Source organism: Bufo gargarizans, chromosome 1, assembly GCF_014858855.1.
Source record: "Bufo gargarizans isolate SCDJY-AF-19 chromosome 1, ASM1485885v1, whole genome shotgun sequence".
Lineage (NCBI taxonomy): Eukaryota > Metazoa > Chordata > Amphibia > Anura > Bufonidae > Bufo > Bufo gargarizans.
This window is the reverse complement of record NC_058080.1, coordinates 402,354,861-402,379,366: the sequence shown is the minus strand read 5'-3', so window position 1 is coordinate 402,379,366 and position 24,506 is coordinate 402,354,861. Positions and strand designations below refer to the sequence as shown.

Below are 24,506 nucleotides of genomic sequence, written 5' to 3'. Positions count from 1 at the left end.
GACCTAACCCCTCAGGTGAAAACCGTCAAAAAAAGAAATAAATAACTGTGCTAAAAAAATATTTTTTTGTCACCTTACATCACTAAAAGTGCAACGCCAAGCGATCAAAAATAGCGTATGCTCCCAAATCATACCAAACTAACTGTCACCTCATCCCACAAAAAGTGAGCCCCTACCTAAGACAATTGCCCCCCCCCAAAAAAAAAAATATATATGGCTCTCAGACTGTGGAGACACTAAAACATATTGGGTATCACCGCGTACGTAAGAACCTGCTGTTTAAAAAATATCACATGACCTAACCTCTCATGTGAACACCTTAAAAAAAATGAAAATAAATATTGTGTCAAAAAATGCATTTTTGGTCAACTTACATCACAAAAAGTGTAATACCAAGCTATCAAAAAGTCATATGCACCCCAAAAGTACCAATCAAATCCGTCATTTCATCCCACATAAAAAGAGTTCCTACCTAAGACAATTGCCCAAAAAAAAAAAAAAAAATATGGCCCTCAGAATATGTAGACACTAAAACATGATTTTTTTCAAAAATGCTTTCTTATGTAAAACTGAAACAAACAACTAAAAAAAGTATACATATTTGGTATTGTTGTGTCTGTAACAACCTGCTCTATAAAAATACCACATGATCTAACCTGTCAGATAAACATTGTAAATAACAAAAAATAAAAATGGTGCCAAAAACAGCTATTTTTTGTTACCTTGCCTCACAAAAAGTCTAATATAGAGCAACCAAAAATCATATCTACCCTAAAATAGTACCAACAAAACTGCCACCTTATCCCGTAGTTTCCAAAATAGGGTAATTTTTTGGGAGTTTCTACTCTAGGAGTGCATCAGGTGGTCTTCAAATGTGACATGGCAGCTTAAAATTATCCCAGTGAAATCTGCCTTCCAAAAACCATATGGCGTTCCTTTCCTTCTGGGCCCTGCCGTGTGCCCGTACAGCAGTTTACAACCACATATGGGGTGTTTCTGTAAACTACAGAATCAGGGCAATAAATATTTAGTTTTGTTTGGCTGTTAACACTTGCTTTGTTAGCGGAAAAATATTGATTAAAATGGAAAATCTGCCAAAAAAGTAAAATTCTGAAATTTCATCTCCATTTTCCATTAAGGCTAGGTCTACACGACGACATGTGTCGCGTGACAATACATCACGCGACACATATGGCACAACTACACTGCAACCTGTGTCGTGCGACATTGATGTTGCTCCAATGTTGCGCGACAATTCTTCTAATGATAGTCTATGGCAGGCATGTCCAAACTGCGGCCCTCTAGCTGTTGCAAAACTACAACTCCCAGCATGCCCTAATAGCTGTAAGCTATCCAGGCATGCTGGGAGTTGTAGTTTTGCAACAGCTGGAGGGCCGCAGTTTGGACATGCCTGGTCTATGGTGTCGCACTGCAACATGCGACATGCTGCGACTGCGACGCGACAGTCGCTGAAAAATACATTTCAAATGGATTTTTGGCGACTGTAGCGTCGCAGCCGCAGCATGTCGCATGTTGCAGTGCAGACATCATAGACTATCATAAAAATTGTCGAGCAACAAAATTTTGCGCGACAAATGTCGTCATGTAGACCTAGCCTAATTCTTGTGGAACACCTAAAGGGTTAACAAAGTTTGTAAAATCAGTTGCGAATACCTTTAGGGGTGTAGTCTCTAAAATGGGGTTATTTTTGGGTGGTTTCTATTATGTAAGCCTCACAAAGTGACTTTAGACCTGAACTTGTCCTTAACCCCTTTAGGACACAGCCTTATTTCACCTTAAGGACCAGGCCATTTTTTGCAAATCTGTCCAGTGTCACTTTAAGTGGTGATAACTTTAAAATGCTTTGACTTATCCAGACCATTCTGAGATTGTTTCGTCACATATTGTACTTCATATTGTACTTCATGGTAAAATGAAGTAAAAAAAGAATATTTATAAAAAAAATACCAAATTTACAAAAAATGTGTAAAAAATTGCAAATTTCCAAGTTTCAATTTCTCTACTTCTATAACACATAGTAATACCTCCAAAAATAGTTATTACTTTACATTCCCCATATGTCTACTTCATGTTTGGATCATTTTGGGAATGATAATTAATTTTTTGGGGATGTTACAAGGCTTAGAAGTTTAGAAGCAAATCTTGACATTTTTCTGAAATTTTCAAAAACCCAATTTTTAGGGACCAGTTCAGGTCTGAAGTCACTATACGAGGCTTACATAATAGAAACCACCCAAAAATGACGCCATTCTATAAACTACACCCCTCAAGGTATTTAAAACTGATTTAACAAACTTTGTTAACCTTTTAGGTGTTCCACAAGAATTTATGGAAAATAGAGAAACAATTTCAAAATTTCACTTTTTTGGCAGATTTTCCATTTGAATAATTTGTTTCCAGTTACAAAGCAAGGGTTAACTGCCAAACCAAACTCAATATTTATGGCTCTGATTCTGTACTTTACAGAAACACCCCATATATAGTCGTAAACCGCTGTACGGGCACACGGCAGGGCGCAGAAGGAAAGGAATGCCATACGGTTTTTGGAAGGCAGGTTTCGCTGGACTGTTTTTTTTTTACACCATGTCCCATTTGAAGCCCCCCAGATGCACCCCTAGAGTAGAAACTTTATAAAAGTGACCCCATGTGAGAAACTATACCCCTCACGGCATTCAAAACTGATTTTACAAACTTTGTTAACCCTTAAGGTGTTCCACAAGAATTAATGGAAAATAGAGATACAATTTCAAAATTTCACTTTTTGGGCAGATTTTCCATTTTAATATTTTTTTTTACTTTTACAAAGCAAGGGTTAACAGCAAAACAAAACTCAATATTTATGGCCCTGATTCTGTAGTTTACAGAAACACCCCATATGTGGTCGTAAACCGCTGTACGGGCACACGGCATTGCGCAGAAGGAAAGGAATACCATATGGTTTATGGAAGTCAGATTTTGCTGGACAGTTTTTTTTTACACCATGTCCCATTTGAAGCCCCCCTGATGCAACTCTAGAGTAGAAACTCCATAAAAGTGACCCCATATAAGAAACTACACCCCTCAAGGTATTCAAAACTGATTTTACAAATGTCGTTAACCCTTTAGGTGTTCCACAAGAGTTATTAGCAAATGGAGAGGAAATTTCAAAATTTAATATTTTTATGGCAAATTTTCCATTTTAATCTATTTTTTCCAAGTAGAAACTCCAAAAAAGTTGCCCCATTTTAGAAACTACTGGATAGGGTGGAAGTTTTGTTGGTACTAGTTTAGGGTACATATGATTTTTGGTTGCTCTATATTACACTTTTTGTGAGGCAAGGTAACAAGAAATAGCTGTTTTGGCACAGGTCATGTGATATGTTTATAGAGCCAGTCGATACGGATGCAGCGATACCTAATATGTACACTTCCCCCCCTCCTATTTTCTACCAATTTTTTTTAACTTTATTTAGGGAAAATTACGTTTTTGGGGAAAACCTTTTTTTTTTAAACTTTTTTTTAACTTTTTTTTTGTCCCACTTAGGGACTTGAACTTTTGGGGGTCTAATCCCTTTACAATGCATTTCAATACTTCTGTATTGGAATGCATTGGCTGTATGAGTAATACTGTGTGTATTACTCATACAGCTTCCGGCCTGTGAGATCCAGGGGGCTGGATCTCACAGGCTCATCACCGGAAGGCAGCGCGATGACTTCCTTAGGCATACATCCACATAGGGACCCGATGGCACCGCCGATCGCAGCCGCAAACCACAGGTAAAGCCGCAAACCGCAGGTCTGAATTGACCTGCGGTTTGCGACGATCGCCGACACGGGGGGGGCATGGGACCCCCCTGCGCATTTAGCCAAGGTGATTGCTCAATGATTTGAGCAGGCACTGGGTTCCGATCACCGCCCGCCGGGCGGCGAGGATCGGAAATACACATGACGTAGCGGTACGTCATGTGTCCTTAAGTACCAGGACAACATGCCGTACCGGTACATCATGTGTCCTGAAGAGGTTAAAAAGTGGGGTTTTGCAAATTTTCTTAAAAATTTCAAGATTTGCTTCTAAAATTTTAAGCCTTCTAATGCCCCCCAAAAATAATAAGCCATTCATAACATGATCTAAACATGAAGTAGACATATGGGGAATGTAAAATAATAACTATTTTTGGAGTTATTACTATCTATCATAAAAGTAGAGACATTGAAATTTGCAAATTTGCTAATTTTTCCAAATTTTTGGTAACTGGTATTTTTTATAAATACTTTTTTTTATTAACCACTTCCCATATGGGCCATTTGCCCCCTTCCTGACCAGGCCTAATTTTGCAAAACTGACATGTCTCACTTTATGTGGTAATAACTTTGGAACGCCTTTATTTATCCAAGTCATTCAGAGATTGTTTTCTCGTGACACATTGTACTTCATGATAGTCATAAATTTGAGTCAAAATATTTCACCTTTTATTTATGAAAAAATCCCAAATTTACCCCAAAATTTTAAAAATTCGCAATTTTCTAAATTTCTATTTCTCTGCTTTTAAAACAGAAAGTGATACCTCATAAAATATTTATTACTTAACATTCCCCATATGTCTACTTTATGTTGGCATCATTTTGGAAATGTCATTTTATTTTTTTAGGACGTTAGAAGGCTTAGAAGTTTAGAAGAAATTCTTCAAATTTTTAAGAAAATTGCCAAAACCCACTTTATAAGGACCAGTTCAGGTCTGAAGTCACTTTGTGGGGCCTACATAGTGGATACCCCCATAAATGACCCCATTGTAGAAACTACACCCCTCAAGGTATTCAAAACCGATTTTACAAACTTTGTTAACCCTTTAGGCGTTCCACAAGAATTAAAGGAAAATGGAGATCAAATTTTTCACTTTTTGGGCAGATTTTCCATTTTAATCCAATTTTTTCTTTAACACATCGATGGTTAACAGCCAAACAAAACTCAATATTTATTACCCAGATTCTGCGGTTTACAGAAACACCCCACATGTGGTCATAAACTGCTGTATGGGCACACGGCAGGGCGCAGAAGAAAAGGAACTCCACATGGTTTTTAGATGCCATGTTCCATTTGAAGCCCCCTGATGCACCCTTACAGTAGAAACTCCCAAGAAGTGACCCCATTTTGGAAACTAGGGGATAAGGTGCCAGTTTTATTAGTACTATTTTTGGGTACATATGATTTTTTGATCATTCATTATAACACTTTATGGGGCAAATTGGTTGTTTTAGCACAGTTTCTATTTATTTATTTTTACAGCGTTCACCTCAGGGGTTCAGTCAAGTGACATTTTTATAGAGCAGATTGTTACGGACGTGGCGATACCTAATATGTATACTTTTTCTCATTTATTAAAGTTTTACACAATAATAGCATTTTTGAAACAAAAAAATTATGTTTTAATGTGTCCATGTTCTGAGAGCTATAGTTTTTTTTTTTTTGAGAGATTTTCTTATGTAGGGGCTCATTTTTTGCGGGATGAGGTGACGGTTTTATTGGTACCATTTTGTGGGACATACGCGTTTTTGATCACTTGGTATTGCACCTTTTGTGATGCAAGGTGACAAAAATTGCTTGTTTTGACACCGTTTTTTTTATTTTTTTTACGGTGTTCATCTGAGGGGTTAGCTCATGTGATATTTTTATAGAGCTGGTTTTTACGGACGCAGCAATACCAAATATGTCTATTTTATTTTATTTTTTCTATTTTTAAATTTATATTTTTTATTCCTTACTTGGGGACCTTTTTTTTTTACATGTGAACCTTTTTTTTATTTTATTTTTTCAACCCTTTATTTTTTTTATTTTATTTTACACTTTTCGTCCCCCATAAGGTCATACAAGACCTCTGGGGGACATTTGCTTTACTTTTTCACTGTTGATTTCTCCTGTAACTGGGGCTGACATAGTAGCCCCAGTTACAGTGGAAATACACCCCCCAGAGAGGCTGTACAGCGCAATACTGAGCTGTACAGCCTCAGTGCAGGGCTGATCGAGGTCTGTGAGAGACCTCACAGTGCTCCTGCACTCTCCGGTCCCGGCGGTCACATGACCGCCGGGCCGGAACAGGAAGCGCATAGCGCTTCCTGCTCTGCATACACAGCGCTTGGTGAGCGCTGTGTCTGCAGCGATCTAGAAGGCAGGGACACCTGGGAACTGTCCCTGCCTTATCTCTGGGTTGCCCTGCTGTCACTGACAGCGGGCAACCCGATCAGCAGCTGCACGGTTAGCGTGCAGCTGCTATTTCTGAAAGGACCTTTTAAAACGTGCTTTCAGAAATAGAGGTCCACCCATAGGACGTTTATATCCTATGGGCGGACGTAAAGTGGTTAACCTAATTTTACCACTGTCATGAAGTACAATATGTGACGAGAAAACAATCTCAGAATAGCCTGGATAAGTAAAAGCGTTTTAAAGTTATTACCACATAAAGTGACACATGTCAGATTTGCTGGTCCTTAAAGGGATTCTGTCATGACATTTTAGCCCTATAACCTAAACATATGGCCAGGTCCGTACAAATAACATGAATCCGAAACTGTACTTATTAAATTTGCCTGTGGCTCTATTAGCACATAAAACAGGTTTTTATGACTGCTCAATCGCCTACCTAAGGTGCCCAAGGGGACGTCAGTTAATACAGAGTGCCCGGCCGTCTGGTGCCCAGCGCCTCCTTCCCAGTCTTAATCGCCGCCCTCCTCACCTCAGCGCTGCCTCCGCCAGATCCGGCTGGCCCTCTGCTAGATCCGACGCCTGCGCACTATGCTCAGCCTGATGCGCCGCAAACTCCTGGCAGCGGCTTCATTGAGCTAAGTGTGCATGTGCCCGAACCAGGCACATGCGCACTTCACTCAACGAAGCCGCTGCCGTACATGTTATTTGTACGGACCTGGCCATATGTTTAGGTTATAGGGCTAAAATGTCATGACAGAATCCCTTTAAGGTGAAAATTGGCTTGGTCCTTAAGGGGTTAAAAACTGTTTTCGCCCACAACTCATGTAAATAAGTAAAAAAAAGCTTTAATGTTGTCTATAGCCTAAAAGTATATATTTTTTTCCTTTTAAGAAATAGACTGTGGTCAACCGCCATTACTTTCAAATGTAATTATGAAATGGAATGGAGCTACAAATCTTGGAAGTGAGGTTCGATATACATGTCAGAAAGGCTTTTATAATCCTGAAATTTGGCATGTGTCAAGATGTACTTTAAATGAAACATGGGAAAACATAACTTTTTCATGTACAGGTAATGTATGGGCTGTATTAGGTTGACAATGTATTTCGGGGTCAGCATGCCCCAGTTCACGTGTCACTGCTATGAAGATAATCATGTAGCTAGTTGTGTCTTTTAATGCTGTATGGGGAGATCATATATGATAATGTTATACATTCCATTCAGCAGAGACAATCAGTAAATTATTTTGCAAAATATGGCATTTAAGAAGAGTGAAAAGTAAAATAGACTTCTACAAAGTATCTTAGTCTGCTTTGCACTGTATATTCAATTTCCTTCTAGGCTTCTATCACACTAGCCACTATTGATTTCCAGTATTCTGTTGTTTTGACTATAATGTAATCTCTCGGATTCCTGTCAGTCATTTTACATGCCAAAATATTTATGCATGTAGGAATTTTTTGTCCAATATTTTTAATGGAGTCTGCAATGGAGGCCCCAAATGGAGCCTCTGATGCAGATGTGAACTTAGCCTTCAGCTTATTATATGGAATGTGGTGGCCCTATGCTTTGCATTTAATGTATAAATAATTGTATGTTTTCTATTGGAGAGGTTGACTGTGGAATGCCTTTTTTGATTGAACATGCTGATTGGACGTGGACTAATCGGACTACCCTGGGGAGCTATGTCTATTATCACTGTAAGCCTGGATTTACCCACAATGGCAGAAAGAACTTTTCTGTATGCCTTGAGAATGGTACTTGGGAAGGACTGAATATGACCTGCTCAGGTATGGTATTTTACTAAGTTGAAGAAAAATATATTTAAATTTATACAAGTGTGGGTAAAGACTACACCTGAGAATGCACAGGCTGATTGTTATACTGTATAACCAATTCACCTGTGTATCGAAATGTAACCTTAATCAGGGATTTAGTCAATTAACACCATCTTATAACACAGTAAATGGTTTTAAAATGTTTAAAATAACTATATAATAATAATATTTAATAACTATAAACGTCCTCTCCCTCCTGGGCGACTGTAACATATTCCTCTGTGGCCTCCCATCTGGCACTCTTGCACCTCTCCAATCTATCCTCAGCTCCACTGTCAGGTTAATCGGCCTCTTCCCTTGTTTCTCCTCTGCCTGTTCCCCGTGCCAGTCCCTTCACTGGCTCCTTATTACCCAGCAAATTCAGTTCAAGATACTAACAACTACATATAAGGCCATCCACAATCTGTTCCCTTACTTATTTCTCTGACCTGCTTTCCACACATAACCTCTGATCCTGACAAGAACTCCTTCTTTGTTTTCCTCATCTGTTTCTCACACGATCACCTACAGGATTACTCCCATGCATCCCCCATACTCTGGAACTCACTACCCCAGCACATCAGACTCTCCCCCAACATCCAAACCTTCAAAAGTTACCTCATTTATTCTAAACTGGAAAGGTGCCTTAATTACATGGATCCACACTGCTACAAATTAAGCAGAGTGATAACATTTCTGTTGAAGTCTCTGAAATAATTTAATACCTATGAAGCTTTTGTAGCACCAGTGGTCTGTGCCTACCAAAAGCTCCCCACCCCTGGGGGGGCAGGGCCACTGGAATTCTCGCTATTTTTGCTTTCTCAGTGAACCATGCTGACATCTTCCTACTCCTTCCCAGCAGACAAAGCCAATCAAGTTTCTGCCTGCTTATTTAAGGCATTTTTCTCTAAGGGAGTGTGCCTGAGCAAAAAGGGTATCTAGTTTGATAGTCCCAGTAAGGTTTTATGTTGATATCTGATTTTCTGAGTCTGACCTCTGCCGGTTAACTGCATTGTACTGGCCACCCTGACCTTTGGCCTGTTTACTGGATTGAACGTACTCTGCCTGCTCCAACCTCAGCTTTTCCACGGACTAACGATTCTGCCTGAACCCTTTGCTGCAACACACTGGTGTTGCTTGACTCACTTGGGCCAGCTGTCACTTAATGGAGAACCACCAAGAGGTAGTTCTCTTGCAGTGGAGACCAGGTCTTTGTATAGGGTTGAAAGTGCAAAAACTGGGGGAGTCAATTAGAAAATGCCCTTAGTAGAAACCCTAAGCCAAAAACGTTCCTTGACACAATCCACACCCGCATTTAAATTTGCTAAGGCCATGGACACGACTAGATATGACTAATCAGTGTAGTCACCAGAAGCAATGTCTGCAATATGTTAATACTGTTTCTGCTTGGCTGATCTGTATGACTGTCTCCACTTCCACTCCACCTTATCAAGCCACAGAGTCTGCACCACAGCCTTAGCCAGTCCCTTATTCTGGTAGCGCAGGATTGCATCTACCACCACAGGTCTTGGGATCTCCCTCACTGCATTTCCTGTGCTATTAGGGAGATCCCAAGACCTGTTGTGGGTTTTCTTACCAATACACAATCCATTTGAGTTACAGGCCCACCAGTTCCCCGCAGGTCCACAGATTGTGGCAAGGTTGCCTTCCTTGTGTCCCTTATGTCTGGTGTAGCCTGGGTCACACCCCTCTACCAACGAGGAGATCCCGTGACATCTAACCCACAATAATTCTTGTCAACCTTCTGGGATCTTTGAAGAACCTGGCTGGACAGCCTTCACAGGATCTTCCTTATTATGCCTCCTCCAGGGTAACTTTGCTGTCGGGCAATATGCCATCCAATTCTGTACTCTGTCCTTGGAGTTGTTCTTGAACAATGAGGCTAGGGAGATGGTTTTGGAAAGGCCTAGCACACCACATCAAAGGAGAGGGTTTATCAGCTTCCCCGGATGACTTCATCATGCTGGACACATGCAAAGATCTCCTAACCTTTACTGTAATGTCGGAGCATGTTTTTCATTGACCACCCTTTCTGTGATAGGATCGGTGCCTAGATTGAGCCTCCCGGATAGGCGGGGCCAGCGCCATATATAACTCTGCACTTACAATAGTGGCCACTGCTGCTATCTGTCCCATATGCAGACCACTCACAATGACACTGCCTGATGAGCCTATAAGCATGACGAAACATGTAGGAGAAAGGAGAAGGTTATGCTGCAGATAAAGCTAGGACAGGTCAGGGCTAGGTTACAGTGGCTGAAGGTCTCCTCAGGCAATATTTCCACTAAACAGTGGAACAGTGATCTAAGCAAGACTAGGGTTTGTAGCCTATTGTATGCTAGTCTGAGAATACTGACCCCATCCAGCACAGCACCAGTGAACCTCAGGACTACCTGGACATTTATACAATATTTTCTTATACAATTTCTGGGTCTGAGATACTCTGTTTCATACTGCATTACAATAGAAAAGGGGTTATCTGGGACTACAAAAGATGGCTTATTTTCCCCAAAAACAGCACCACACCTGTTTATTGTGTCTGGTATTGCAGCTCATCTCCATTGAAGTGAACAGGGCTGAGCAGTAATACCCCACAAAACCTGTGTATAGTGCTGTTTTTTGAAGAAAGCAGACATCTTTTTGTAGTCCTGGAGAACCCCTGGAAATGTTTTTACCAAACTCATTATATTGTATATAACCAATCCAAGGTTGGTAAGATCACAAGGGTTATGATATATCAACACATAGATCGCTGCTTCAGGTAAATGTTTCAAGGAGAGGAGAGGAGACTTCCATGACTGGCACCTTCCTTCCAAAGGCCCTTGCTCCCCTAATAATCAGCTTTGCAAGTGGAGTGTCACGGACGGTGTACAGGAAACAAGGCAAAGCAACATGCATAAATGACTCGCTGGATCCAAAAACTAAGGAACAAAGGGGAGACCCCTGCAGAAGACCTGGCACTTTCCCTGGCTGCTCAGCCTATGCAAAGATCCGAATGGTGGAGGTTTGCATATCCACGTACCTTGACTATATAACCCCTGAGCACCCTACAATAGTGAGGGGACACGACCACCGGCTCCCTACACAAGATACAGAGGGAGTCAGGGTCACCTGGGATCCAGCAAACAGAAAATAACAGATAAATGTTCAACACTTAGCTTTTGTAGCAGACAGGAGAACAAGACCAGCATGCACACACACTCCAGGAAGAAGTATAAGCCACCCAGAAAAGCATTCTGGGGAGGAATTTAAAGGGAAGCAATTAGTCCAACACATGACAGCTGAGAGAGGCTAACGAGATGAGCAACTGAATACCACAACAAAGGAAGTCAAGGAGGAGGTTCTGAAAGGCCTCTGTCAGAGCTTCTCAGCTGTCTGGTTGTGACATGGAGTCTATGCAACTGGATATAGTCAAGCTGCCCTAGCATGTGCACCAGCACAGACGCAGCAACAATTTGTGCCTTTACTGCCATCGTAGGTACCATTTGGTGAAAAGTGCCTGATATCAGCCTGTTAACCACATTGTATGTGTTTTGCCTGCCTTGACCTTTGCCTGTTCATTATACTGACCCTGTGCTACCTGCCCTGACCTTTGACCTTTTTACTGGACTGAAGGTACTCTGCCTGCTCTGACCTCAGCTTGTCCACTGACAATGATTCTGCCTTTTTTCTTTTGTTTCTCTGAACCGGTGTCTTTTGACCTGCCCAGATCAGCTAATAATAATAAATGGAGACCGCTGCAAGAGGTAGCTGCCTGCTGGTTCCCCTTCAGCGAATACATTGTATAAGGGTGAAGACCAGGGGGCTACTTAGATAACGTCCTTAGGAATAGCCCCAAGTCAAATCCAATAAGTGACATAGTTGGTCTACACCAACTGTGTTACAGCTTTGCTCTTAATATTGAGCAAAAGATGCCTTGGGATGAACTGGTTTGGATAGTGCACCGCAGGTCTGTATCATTGCTATTTTAAGGCATTTCTCAAAGACAGAACGTTCCCTTTAATGAAAAAAGTATTTATTACAATTATAAAATTGTTGCGGATATATCCTAAAGGGAATCTGTTACCAGTTTATGCTGCCCTTTCTCAGGGAAGACAGTAGGTTATTTTCAATTCCATTAGCAATTAGTGGCAGGGGGTAGAAAGAGAGGGCAGGTCATGAATAAAAGGACTTCCGAGCTTGCAATCTGCAATCCCGCAGTGGAACTGCTCAACACAAATTTGTAGCAAAATGACTGAGCCTGTTTAAGTAATTAACCTAGCATTTTGCTCATGGTCTTTCTCACCAGTTTATACTGCCCTCAAATAAAACTGGTGACAGATTCCCTTTAAAGAGGTTGCTTGCTCTGGGCAATCCCTTTCTTTCTACAAGGGTTCCCTGATGATGATCACTGGGTTGTTCAACTGTTAGTATCCCTAGCAATAAGCTGTAATCTGGGAATTTGCGCCACCACAGGAAAAATTAAGCATTACGCAAGTTCTCATTGAAATCACTGATATGCCAATGTAATGCATTGGATCCTCTATAGCAAGATATGTTCTTTGAAGCCATTTCACCCATTTTGTAGCCAACAAATGCAGGTCCTCTGATTACGCCCAAATATGGCATATGAAAATACATTTTCTGAATCAGACAAGCAAATAATGATGGATTTTGTAAACTAGATAAACTAATAGAAGGACTCTGTATTTAGAATTATATTGCCTATATCAATGTAGCATAAAATAGCTTTTTTATTAGCAATTTTTTTCTATATCATACATACACTAGTTCTGTGATGAAAAAATAAACCACAGTTTAATTTCTTTTCAGTAAAAGAAGATCTAATCAGTAGCTTGAGCATTTTTAATGAAACCTGTCTGCAATGGCATAAGAGTACTGATATATCTGGTTGGGAGATTTTGTATAAGGTAAGGCCAGACAGTTGACAATTTTATATATAACGGAGCCAAAAAGTAAATGTTAGGGTCACTTCAACAGTTTTGTTTCTTATTTCTTACAACAGTTCAGTATATATGGAATTAGATGGAACGATAAAGACTTTGTTGACAAGAAGAGTTTGAACTACACTACAGACAATGAAAATCCAGTTCTATGCTTGGATCTTCTTCCTGACACTAACTACACAGTGTCTATGGTGGCAATCTCTCCCACTCTTCCAGCCATACAGCTCAACATTACGGTGGAAACAACTAGTAGGTAACCATTTATTTTAAGTTAATACATTTATAAATTCAATTTGGATAAGACCTTATTGTTACACTGATCTTCTACTGTAAGTTCCTCTGTAAGTAATGATATGGAAAACAATGTGTCCTAGGTTTTTTAAGCAGTTGTCTGCCATGTGCTTTTTTTTAGGGTTTTTTAAGACATATTTTAATATGTCCACAATTTTTTGGCAATCAGAGCCATGAATCAGGCAGAACATGGTTGTTAAAACAGAAGCTGTGCTGGTGCTTCACTATAACTATGGAAAGACTGTCCATTTAAATGGGTTGCCTCTAAGCTGATACTCACTAGCTTATGGGCCTGTGGCCCTGAACATAAAGAAGAAGACTCACCTGCCTGCATCTACTGTATTGCTCTGTTCCCAGTTGTTTCCACTCGCCACAGGATCAGGAAGCGACTGGGTCCCGTGACCATTGTGGCCAGTCACAGGCCTCAGCAGTCACATTGGGTTTCATGGCACTCAGAACTGTGATGTAACATTCAACCTGATGTGATGTGCCACTCCCTGGTCTTGTGGGGGCTGCGGACAGGTCAGTCTTCAGTCTCTTCTTTTTTTGTGTTCAGGAGCACAGATCTGGACTCTGTAGCATAAGGGTTGTTGGCTCCAAGGCTGGAAAATCCATTTAACACTTAAAGCTGGCCATCAACATGAGAGTTTTGGCCAACCAATGTTTGAAAACAGATTGCAATGGGCAAAAATATAATGTTAAGGGCATGTTTGGCTTAATTCAGGCCTTTGTGCTCAGGGACCAGGGGAGGGGGGTCAGTTAAAAAAAACACTCCTTGGTCAGCCAGTTTGGTCTGGCATGCTGCTGGTGGGAAAGTTCAGTTAAACGATCCCACAGATGACTGATCATTGCAACATATCCAATAATTGTCATGTGTATGGCTGGCTTTTGAGGCTGCAAACAGTATGGATTGCAGGCCTAAGATTCTAAAGCAACGGGAGAGAACTGCCATTACTTTAGATATGCCCTATCAAATGCCTGCTATTTTACATGCAAAGACTGTAAGGTATTGGAATCTAAAGATACACCAAAGCATTAGAGTTTTAAGTCAAAACTGAATGTCCATTAGGGGAAATAATACAAATATAAATTAAATAACACATAAAAAAAGAAAAAGCTTCATACTTTAATAAAAAAAAATTATCATAGTAATATCACAAAAAGTATAAAACATACAAATTTGTTATCCTTGTAACTATGACAACTCGAACTGTAATTTTTTTTATAATATCATTTCTATATCCTGAATGGCACACAGTTTTAATAGAAGAATGGTATATGCCTTAGAAATATGTATATGTAAAAGTTTAAAATGTAAGCACTAATTTAGATGTGCCCTTATATGCCTAAAAATCTACAACACATACAATAGTTTTGCAAACAAATGATGTAAACCGTTATAGCTATCCAGCAGCAGGAAGATAAAAGCGCTGTATGAAGTTGAATGGAGAAGTGTTGAAATCTATGACCATTTCTCAAATATAATGCCAAACATCAGAGATCATTCTTAAAACCCTGCTTGTCCCATCTATGTTACAAAGTGGCCATTGAAATCAGTAGACTTTTCATGTAATGGATGCTATATCAGATCATCATGGGGAAAACTCTTTGCAGAAGAGAAGTTTCTCATTTTCAGAAGAATTTGTGAAGGTGGTTACATATATAAATCAGAGATGAGACAGTAAAATAAACAATTCGAACTGTTACGTTGCATTCCCATGTATCGTCATTTTCCGCTGCTATCGAATCTGTTGTAAAATCCAAGTGATACAAGGTGATTTTGATGAGGATTTCAGGTGGGTAAAGCTGAATCTTCAGCAACTCCATTGCAAATCCACATCAAAATTGAGTTGGATTTGTCGGTAGTAGAAAATTACTGTGCTATGAAAGGACCCTTAAACTATACATAATAAGTTAATCTTTTTATTTAGCAGTGAAACAAACATTTGGTGACATTTTGGTACTGAATAACACTTGCTTGACATGGACAAGGAGTTCCTCAGCAAGATCACCTGAAGTGTATACAGTAAGTAGAGGATATGTGAGTATCAGTATAAAAGCCAAATATTAGTTACTGTACCTGTTGCCTTCCGGGCTATGGTCTTGAAATTTTCAATTGTTCATTGCTGAAAAGTCCCACCTACCTGAACTGAAGTTAATAAATTTTTTCAGAAAAGGTCCTCAAGAGGTGAAGTAGTACTAATGGACATACACACCTTTTTATTGTACTGTTGATTTAAAGGGGTTCTGCACTTTCATTTAACTGATAATCTATCCTCTGGATAGATCATCAGCATCTGATCGGTGGGGGTCCGACACCCGGGACCCCGACGATCAGCTGTTTGAGGAGGCAGCGGCGCTCCAGTAGCGCCGCGGCCTTCTCACTGTTTACCGCCGGCCCAGTGATGTCACGACTAGTATCAACTAGCGTGGGCGCGGCTAAGCTCTATTCAAGTGAACAGAGCTTAGCCCCGCCCACGCTAGTTGATACTAGTCGTGACGTCAGTGGGCTGGCGGTAAACAGTGAGAAGGCCGTGGCGCTACTGGAGCGCGCTGCTGCCTTCTCAAACAGCTGATCAGCGGAGGTCCCGGGTGTCGGATGCACGCCGATCAGATGCTGATGATCTATCCAGAGGATAGATCATCAGTTAAATGAAAGTGCAGAACACCTTTAAGAACTTTAAGAGCTAGAAATAGCCTACACTTTGTTGCCTAATATACGTTATACTGTTCCATGCCATAATCTGACTTCTAAAAGGGTGGTTCATCCATCACCTGTAAGAACTAAGTCTTTACATCCTGCCATGCCAAAATGATGTCTATAGTTTTCCTCGTATCTACCTCTACTGAATCAAAATCAATGACATATCCACCTAAAGTGTTATATATGTTGTGGAAGGAATAGTACAGTTCTTTTACAGTTGTAATATGCTGCATATCGTTCTCTTGTAGGTGTTTATCCAAGGAAGGACTTGGTCTTCAGGTTTACTCGACAGTATAATGTTTAACTTCAGCACAGACAAAGTTGCACCAGTGCTCTGCTTGGATTTGTCTCTTGCAGCAGAATACTTTGTTAATATTACAGAGTCATCCACAGAACTGTCTGCATCTACTTATATAAATGTAACAAGTGATGGTGAGTATGGATGCCTCCAAGTTCCAAAAATGTATTTAGTGGTTTTGGTGTATCTGCGCATGAGTGGTGACATTTTTTTATTTTGTGTATTTCGGGGTATCTTCCAAGTCTTGTGAGAAGCCTAATGATGATTTCTGGTATGCTAATAATCATAATTTTTAGAAAGATAAAAATAAAAGTGCATTATGGGACAGTATTGTAGAAAAGTAAATTAATGCATTAATTATATGGATTGCATTAGTGATGAGCGGCAGGGGTCACATTCGAATTCGCGATATTTCCCGAATATTTTGTAGAATATTTGTCGAATATTCGCAAATTCAAATATTCGTTATATTATACATTCTTTTTTTTTACTCGAAAATCGGCAAGGTAATGATCGCGTAATATGCGAATATTATGTGATCAATACAGGCGTGGGTCAAAAACAAATATATAGCACTATAGAATATAGTGCTATATATTCATTTTTTAGAATATTCGTCATTTTTTCCATCTGAAGCCATGATTCCTCCCTGCTTAAGTTGCTTGTGGGCCAAATGATTCATTGGCCTACAAGTAGGAAGCAGGGAGGAATCATGGCTTCAGATGGAAAAAAATGACGAATATTCGAAAAACAAATATATAGCACTATATTTGAAATATTCACAAATTCTCGAAGTGCCGATATATGCGTATAAAATTTGTAATTCGAATATTCACGCTCAACACTAGATTGCATGCATCTAGTTTAACTTATGAGGGAGTATGTGGTATTACATATCAAATTACCCCACACCAGAGGATAGGTCTTCAGTTGGAAAACCCCTTTAAATCACATACTGAAACTTGATAAATTGTGTAGTTCATTGAGAAGAAAATGAGTTATCAATGGTCAGTGGAAACCAAAATTATTACACGATTGAGCACTGGACTACCCTGAAAATGAAAGTAAAAACTTAAAATCACAGGGAGATCCAATCTGTGTGAATTTCATCATTATAACTCATATTGTGTCTCAGTAGTGTGTGACCCCCACATGCCTATATGCATTCCCAAATGCATATGGGCATGATCCTGATGAGATGGTAGATGGTGTCCTGGAGGATCTGCTCCCAGACCAGGATCAGGGCATCAATGAACTCTTACACAGTCTGTTGCCCTATTTGGTTAGATAATCCGATCGGATGCACTGACCCAGAATGTCCCTGAGGTTCTAAGCTGGATAGAGGTTTGGGGAACATGAGGGCCAGTCAATGGCATCAATGCCTTTGTCATCCAGGAACTGTCTACACATTTGTTCTACATGACACCGGTCACTGTCCTGTATTAGGAGGAACCCAGAGTTTACTGCACCAGCATAAGGTCTGATAATGCCTCTAAAAATGTAATCCTGGTATCAGGGGCGTACATAGAAATCACTGGGCCCCATAGCAAAAATCTGAATTGGGCCCCTTAACCCCGCCCACTACCCACCATGGCCCCTCCCACTTCCTGACCTGGCTCCTCCCATGCCACACCCCCATTAAATAAATTTATACATGACCTACAGAAACTGTTAGGGATAAATATTTTTATTTTTTTATATTTTCATACAATGGGCATGTCACTTGCCAGGCTTTAGCAGAGTGGACACAGGGCGCAATATGTATGCCACACAACTGACCGAGTGCAGCGCAGGAGCGCATACACATCACTCCTCCTGCCTCTGTCCACTGTGCTAAAGCCGGACGTAAGCCATCCCCCACATCTTAACCCCTTTGCTACCTGCGCCATTTTGTCATCACTTCTCTTACCCCAAACCCCTTTAACTCCTTGCTGCTGAGTGTGCACATATACGCATGTGTTTGTGTGTGGGGGGTGGGGGGTTTGGCTGGTTGGTGAAATATCATTTGGTGGCTATGTGCACACTCAGCATTAGCAGCAAGGAGTTAGAGGGGTTAATATCCAACCCCTAATGCCCTCCAAAATGCCCGGGGGGGGGGGGGTTGTTAGGAAGGAGTAGGTGTAGGAGGAAAGCACACTGTCCTCTATGAGCCCTCCAACCCCTAATGCCCCCCCCCCAAAATTCTCAGGACAGTGTGCTTTCTTCCTACTTCCCCCCCCCACCCTGGGCACGCCCCTTTTAACAAATACTGTAGTAGATCACTAGCAGTCCTATGTAACACAGTGATAACTCTCTGAGTACAGATAATGTTGTAGATGGGTGTGAGGCCCCAGAATTCAGAACACACACAGTGTGACCTGAAGTCTGGGGCCGGGCTGAGGCAGTGTTGGTCAAATTCTATATACCCCTTACCCTACCGAGAAACAGATATGTGCATGGATAATATTATTACAGGAGAATGCCGCCCCATACCTGTTACATCCAGTGACGTCTCCTGTGATGTAGACTTTTCTCAACGTCTTCATCCAGAGATAAGACCGCCATGATACCTTCTTTCAGCCGCTTCTCGTCTCTGCAGAGTTTCACAGAATTTTTTTTAGGTTCCTCACTTTACTATAAACCTCTCCTTCCTGGTGTCTCAACAACTCCTCCTGCTGCCCCCCAATATTGTGCTAGAGCCAGACAGATAGTCCCCCATTCCCCATAATATTATTCCCCCTGTATATTATAATGGCCCCCACTTTATTATTAATATAATGGCCCCCTCTTTGTTATTAATATAATGGCCCCCTCTTTGTTATTAATATAATGGCCCCCACTTTATTATTAATATAATGGCCCCCACTTTATTATTAATATAATGGCCCCCACTTTATTATTAATATAATGGCCCCCACTTTATTATTAATATAATGGCCCCCACTTTATTATTTATATAATGGCCCCCACTTTATTATTTATATAATGGCCCCCACTTTATTATTTATATAATGGCCCCCACTTTATTATTTATATAATGGCCCCCACTTTATTATTTATATAATGGCCCCCACTTTATTATTAATATAATGGGCCCCTCTTTATTATTAATATAAGGGCCCCTCTTTATTATTAATATAATGGCCCCCACTTTAATAACAAAGAGGGGGCCATTACATGAATAATAAAGAGGGGCCCAGGGGACCATTATATTAATAACAAAGAGGGGGCCATTATATTAATAATAATGTAATGCCCCCCTCTTTATTATTAATGTAATGGCCCCCTCTTTATTAATAATATAATGTCCCCCTCTTTATTAATAATATAATGTCCCCCTCTTTATTATTAATATAATGTCCCCCTCTCCACTCTTATTAATACTATGATGTCCACTGGACCACTGACTGAGTACTGTCAGTGGTCCTCCTCTCGTGCCCCCAGTGCCTCTGCAATAAGGGTAGAACGTAGGGTACATAAAAAAATAAAAAAATTAATACTTACCTCTCTAAGGACAGCTTGTGGCATCCTGGTACAGGATCGCTCACTGTGCCTTCCCGTGCCGCGTCATCGCGTCATCTCGCGAGATCCGACGCAGGAGGTCACAGTGAGGTACGTGACTAAAAGTCCTGCGTCGCACCTCAACTGAAGCCGCTCCCCCAGGCCCCTCCTCACTTCGCCGCGTCACGCAGGGCCTCTCCTCTCGCCGGCCTCCGCTCCGCCCCCTGTAAATCTTATTTTAGTTATTCAGCTGCGGCTGGCCGGCTGCGTTCTAACTTCTCCTGGGTTGAGGGGGCCCTGGGAGCCGGGGGGGGGAAGAATAGTTGGCTCAGGGCAGGCTGAGAATAAAAGCAGCCGCATAGCGCTATAGCGGCATGTCAGTGGGCGGGGCCAAATAGTGTGGGCGGGGCCTTCTCTGCGCTCCGGGCCCCCCAGTGCCGCGGGCCCCATAGCAATGGCGTGGTCTGCCTCTATGGGCGGTACGCCACTGCCTGGTACCTAAAAGAAGTAAGGGTTTTGTTGGTATCACATGGAGGTTCGTGCCACCCTTTAAGGATGTGTCTCCCCAGATCATCACTGATCCACCACCAAATTGGTCATGATGGATGATTGCAGGCAACATTACATTCACTGTGGCATCTCCAGACTTTTTCATGCCTCTCACATGTGTTCAGTATGAAATTGCCAGTGATGGACAATTAATTCTGGTGTTCTCTGGTGAATGATAATTGATCTACTCGATGCAGGCCTGTGAGCACAAGTCTTACTGCAGGATGTCAGCCCCTCATGACACCTCATAGAGTATGTTTCTGCCAATTTCATCAGAAACATGCAGAGCAGTAGCACACTAGAAATAATATTGAAGGGCTCTGGCAGTGCTCGTCCTGTTCCTTCCACACAAAGGAGCAGATACCGGTCCTGATGCTAGTTCATATCCTATCCAGCTCTTTTCATGTAATAGCTCATGTCCTGGAATTATCTCCATGCTCTTGAAACTGTGGTAGGAGACACAGCAAGCCTTCTTGGAATGGCATGTATTTATGTGCCATTCTGGAGAAGCAGGACTACCTGTGCAATGTGATTGGGCTGCAGGTGACAAGGATACTAAGCAAATGCAGAACAAGAGAAGAATCAGAAAGGAAGGATAAAAAGAGAACAATTGTCTGTGGCCGCCACCTGCAGAACCATTCTCTTTTAGGGGGTTATTTTGCTGTTTCCTCTCCGATGCACCTCATGTCATTTTCATTTGCACCAAATACATTAAATTGATACACAATCGCTTATGTTTCTTTACTGGACAGATTACAGTAATTCCTGAAGTTTAAGTAAATTGGGGTCATAGAGTCATGCTTGAACGGATTGTCCAGCTTCAAAATTATTCTCTTCATCCCTTCCTCCTTGCTAGACCTGTGGAGGACAGGACACGTACCTACTACATGCTGCTGTGTTGCAGCTCCTTTGAGCCCAGTGACCCAAAGGAACCAGAAGCAGTTAAATATCCTGTCCTCCACAGGTCTGGTGGGGGAAATGTGGGGGGATGGTGAAATTTGCTTAAATGTTGGACAGCCCCTTTAAGGGTTCTCTTAATTTTTTTTTAACAGGAAAGTGCATACATTACAGAATAAAATAAGTAAAATAAGTTATTCCTCCTATCAAGATTCTGGATGGAGTTTTCACTTTAATATTCTGGGAAACTTTTCTGCTCATTTATTATTCAAGTTGAAAGTGGTATGCAAAGGGGTATCTCCAAAGAAAGAGAACCTTCTCGCCAATGCCACCTATTGAAGCTGGCTTCCTGTGGGTCAAGATCTGACTTTCCAACAAAGGATTTGACAAGGGAATATAGCCAGACAGCTGTTTTAGGGTGCTTGACACTCATCGGTATGGAGTAGGATTCCGGCTGGTCCAGTGTGATGCCTTGAAATCGGCTTAGGCAGGGTAATTAATCTTCTTAAAGAGACTTGTCCTGTATGGAGGTATACTGGAAGCAAGAGGAAGTGGAAACTGGTTAAGACAAACTGTTGGTGTTATATTTGTTTGGCACAAACAAAGTTGGTAAAAGGGTGACGGTTATTTCGACTTATGTATGAATGTACCATTTAAACCATTTAACTAGGTGCACCCCTGTGTGATAATCAGGACAAGAAAACATTTACTGTAGGGTACGAGCTTATGTGTTATTGACCAGCTGTGATTGCACCTAAGCACTGTCCAGGTCAGGAGCATAGAATAATCAGGCGACATACAAGAACTGCTGTACATAACTTGTTTTTAATCCAAGGAGGCTCAAAAGTGTAATGGTCACAAATAGATCTGCTTCAAATCCTGTCCAAGTCTAATTGCCTCTAAATGCTGTCCAGGTCAGGAGCACCGAATAATCAGGCAACAGAAAAGAACTGCTGAACATAGCTTGTTTTTAATCCAAGAAAGCTCAAATTGGTACTATGCAACAAGGTTTCAAACTGTGACAAATACAGATCATACTACAAAGCGGCTAGAAGTTACTCTTTCTTAGTTTCTGTCGATTATCCAGATGGCATGATATTTTAACTGTGTGATTAGAATGGGATGGTGGCTCTTTTACTCTTATCTCCACAAACAAATACAACTATTGGGATTGGCTGCTTTCAGTCCCACAAGGTACCCTGAACCCTATACACTTTCACTTGACTGGTGTGTTCCACTGGTCCTCTGCACTGACTAAGAGGTGACACAAATAGGCAGCCCTGTCCCTATCTCACACTACTGGACTTCTCTCCAGGAATAGTGACATGCACTCAGATACTTAGCCCACAACCTGGGCATCACGTCAACACATACTACCTCCTTTTTTATGTCAGAGACATCCATTTTACAGCCCTAGCCAACAGCTGTGCAGAAGTTTGTGGCCACGAGGAGTCTTGCCTCCCTCATATTACAGACTCAAACTTCTGACTAGTAAAGAACAGCCATCTCATTATACATATGAATATTCTGAAAACAGATAACCATTGCCATCCCCACAGTTCAACCTACAGTATATGGGAAGGAAAGGTATATGGGAAGGAAAAGTATGTCTTACCAAGATATCCTGTAACATAAGGCAAACAGTCATCTTTTGGGTGTAAATTCGAATGTTTTCATCCTTTGACAGAGTTGCATTATAGGGCAGAAGGTACAGTTACTTCCACAATTCAGTCCAAAACTACCCATACACTCCCAGCAGCCATGGGAGTTTCATCATCATAGCCAATATATTACATTTAGTATAATAACCAATCAGCAACTGTAAGTATAGGTATCCAAGTATTTCTATTTAGAGGTAGACCTAGAGGGACAAACTCATTTAGATGGAATTGGTAGTATGGATTGGCTGCTCCAGAATGATAATAAAACAGAATGGATGCCCAATATCATATCCCCAAATCAGGACCTCACATCAGATCCTCATATCAAGAACTCAGTTCAGACCCCCCTATTAGGACCTCACATCAGATTTTCATATAAGGACCTTACATCAGACCCCCATATCAGGACCTCACATCAGACCTCTATGTCAGACCCCTATCAGACCTCCATGTCAGACCCCTATTAGACCTCAGATCAGACTTCCATGCAGACCCCTATCAGAACTCACATGTCAGACCCCTGTCAGACCTCAGATTAGACTTTTAAAATAAATAACATCACTTAACTCTCCTGCTCTGCCGTTCCTCTCCAGGTCCTGCGGTCTCTGCAGAAGTTGTGCTCCCTTGTCTTCTCCGGGCCCGTGCTACACTGTACGTGGTCAGGACCTGAGGAGCAGCACAGCCCCAGGGAAAAAGACCAGTGATGTTGAGTATAGGAAGCACTTACAGTGCTTCACTCCCCGCTCCCCTCACCTAGTGCATATTGGAAGTACTCACTAGTATTCACTTTATAAGAAGCACTGCCATTTTCTCCCCACTATTGGAAGGGAAACGTGAGTCTTATAAAGTGAAAAATACAATAATTAAATTACTGCACTTGAGTGGCCTCCCTCCTTCTTCAGGCTCCATAGCAAATGATCTGATTGCTCTGAATGTAGTTACACTCATGCTGCTGTTTGCTGTCAGTGAATGGGAACATTCTTGTTTACATCTACCATAAAACCTATAGAATGTCTAAAATGCTGAAAATGCTAAAATGCTGAAATCAAAGCATAAAATAAACACATCACATTTTGTTCTTCAGAAGTTGAAAATTCGACAAAAGAACACAAATTTAATGAAACTTGTCTGTGGTGGAATCGAAGTTTAGATGGATTACAAAAGATATACAAAGTAAGTGATTATCTTTATACTCCTGTGACTATGCAAATATGTTGTATGGAGGTTCTATCAATTTTAATAATGATGGCTAAGTTACCAGAACTATTACAGCCAGGTCTGGACTGAGACTGAAATTCAGCCCTGGCATTTTAAAACAGACAGGCCCACTTTTTGTTGCTGTTCACAGACGCTCTCCATCCAATCTGACTGAGCTTGAGCTATTTTGCAAAGAAGAATGGGCAACAATTTCTGCCTCTAGATGTGCAAAGCTGGTAGAGACATACCCCAAAAGACTTGCAGCTATAATCTCAGCGAAAGGTGGTCCTACAAAGTATTAACTCATGGGGGGCTGAATACAAATGCACACATTTTCCAGATTTTATTTATTAAAAAATCTGAAAACTATGTAGCATTTTCTTTTTACTTCACAAATACTTGCTACTTTGTGTTGGTCTATCACATGGATGGACAAACTGCGTCTC

At 41.1% G+C, this 24,506-nt stretch overlaps 1 protein-coding gene across 7 annotated transcripts in view; it reads left to right on the top strand.

Moving 5' to 3' along the window:
• Window positions 1–24,506, top strand: part of SUSD1 (sushi domain containing 1) — a 206,725-nt gene that overhangs the window by 81,441 nt on the left and 100,778 nt on the right. For 4 of the 7 annotated variants that reach the window (XM_044271174.1, XM_044271172.1, XM_044271170.1 and 1 more), the window contains 7 exons: window positions 7,091–7,270; window positions 7,810–7,989; window positions 12,850–12,947; window positions 13,043–13,232; window positions 15,206–15,315; window positions 16,227–16,410; window positions 23,948–24,036. In XM_044271174.1, the coding sequence (XP_044127109.1) occupies window positions 7,091–7,270; window positions 7,810–7,989; window positions 12,850–12,947; window positions 13,043–13,232; window positions 15,206–15,315; window positions 16,227–16,410; window positions 23,948–24,036 (1,031 nt within the window). The remainder of the gene's footprint in view (window positions 1–7,090; window positions 7,271–7,809; window positions 7,990–12,849; window positions 12,948–13,042; window positions 13,233–15,205; window positions 15,316–16,226; window positions 16,411–23,947; window positions 24,037–24,506) is intronic. The other 3 variants (XM_044271176.1, XM_044271171.1, XM_044271175.1) reach the window with 3 other exon arrangements.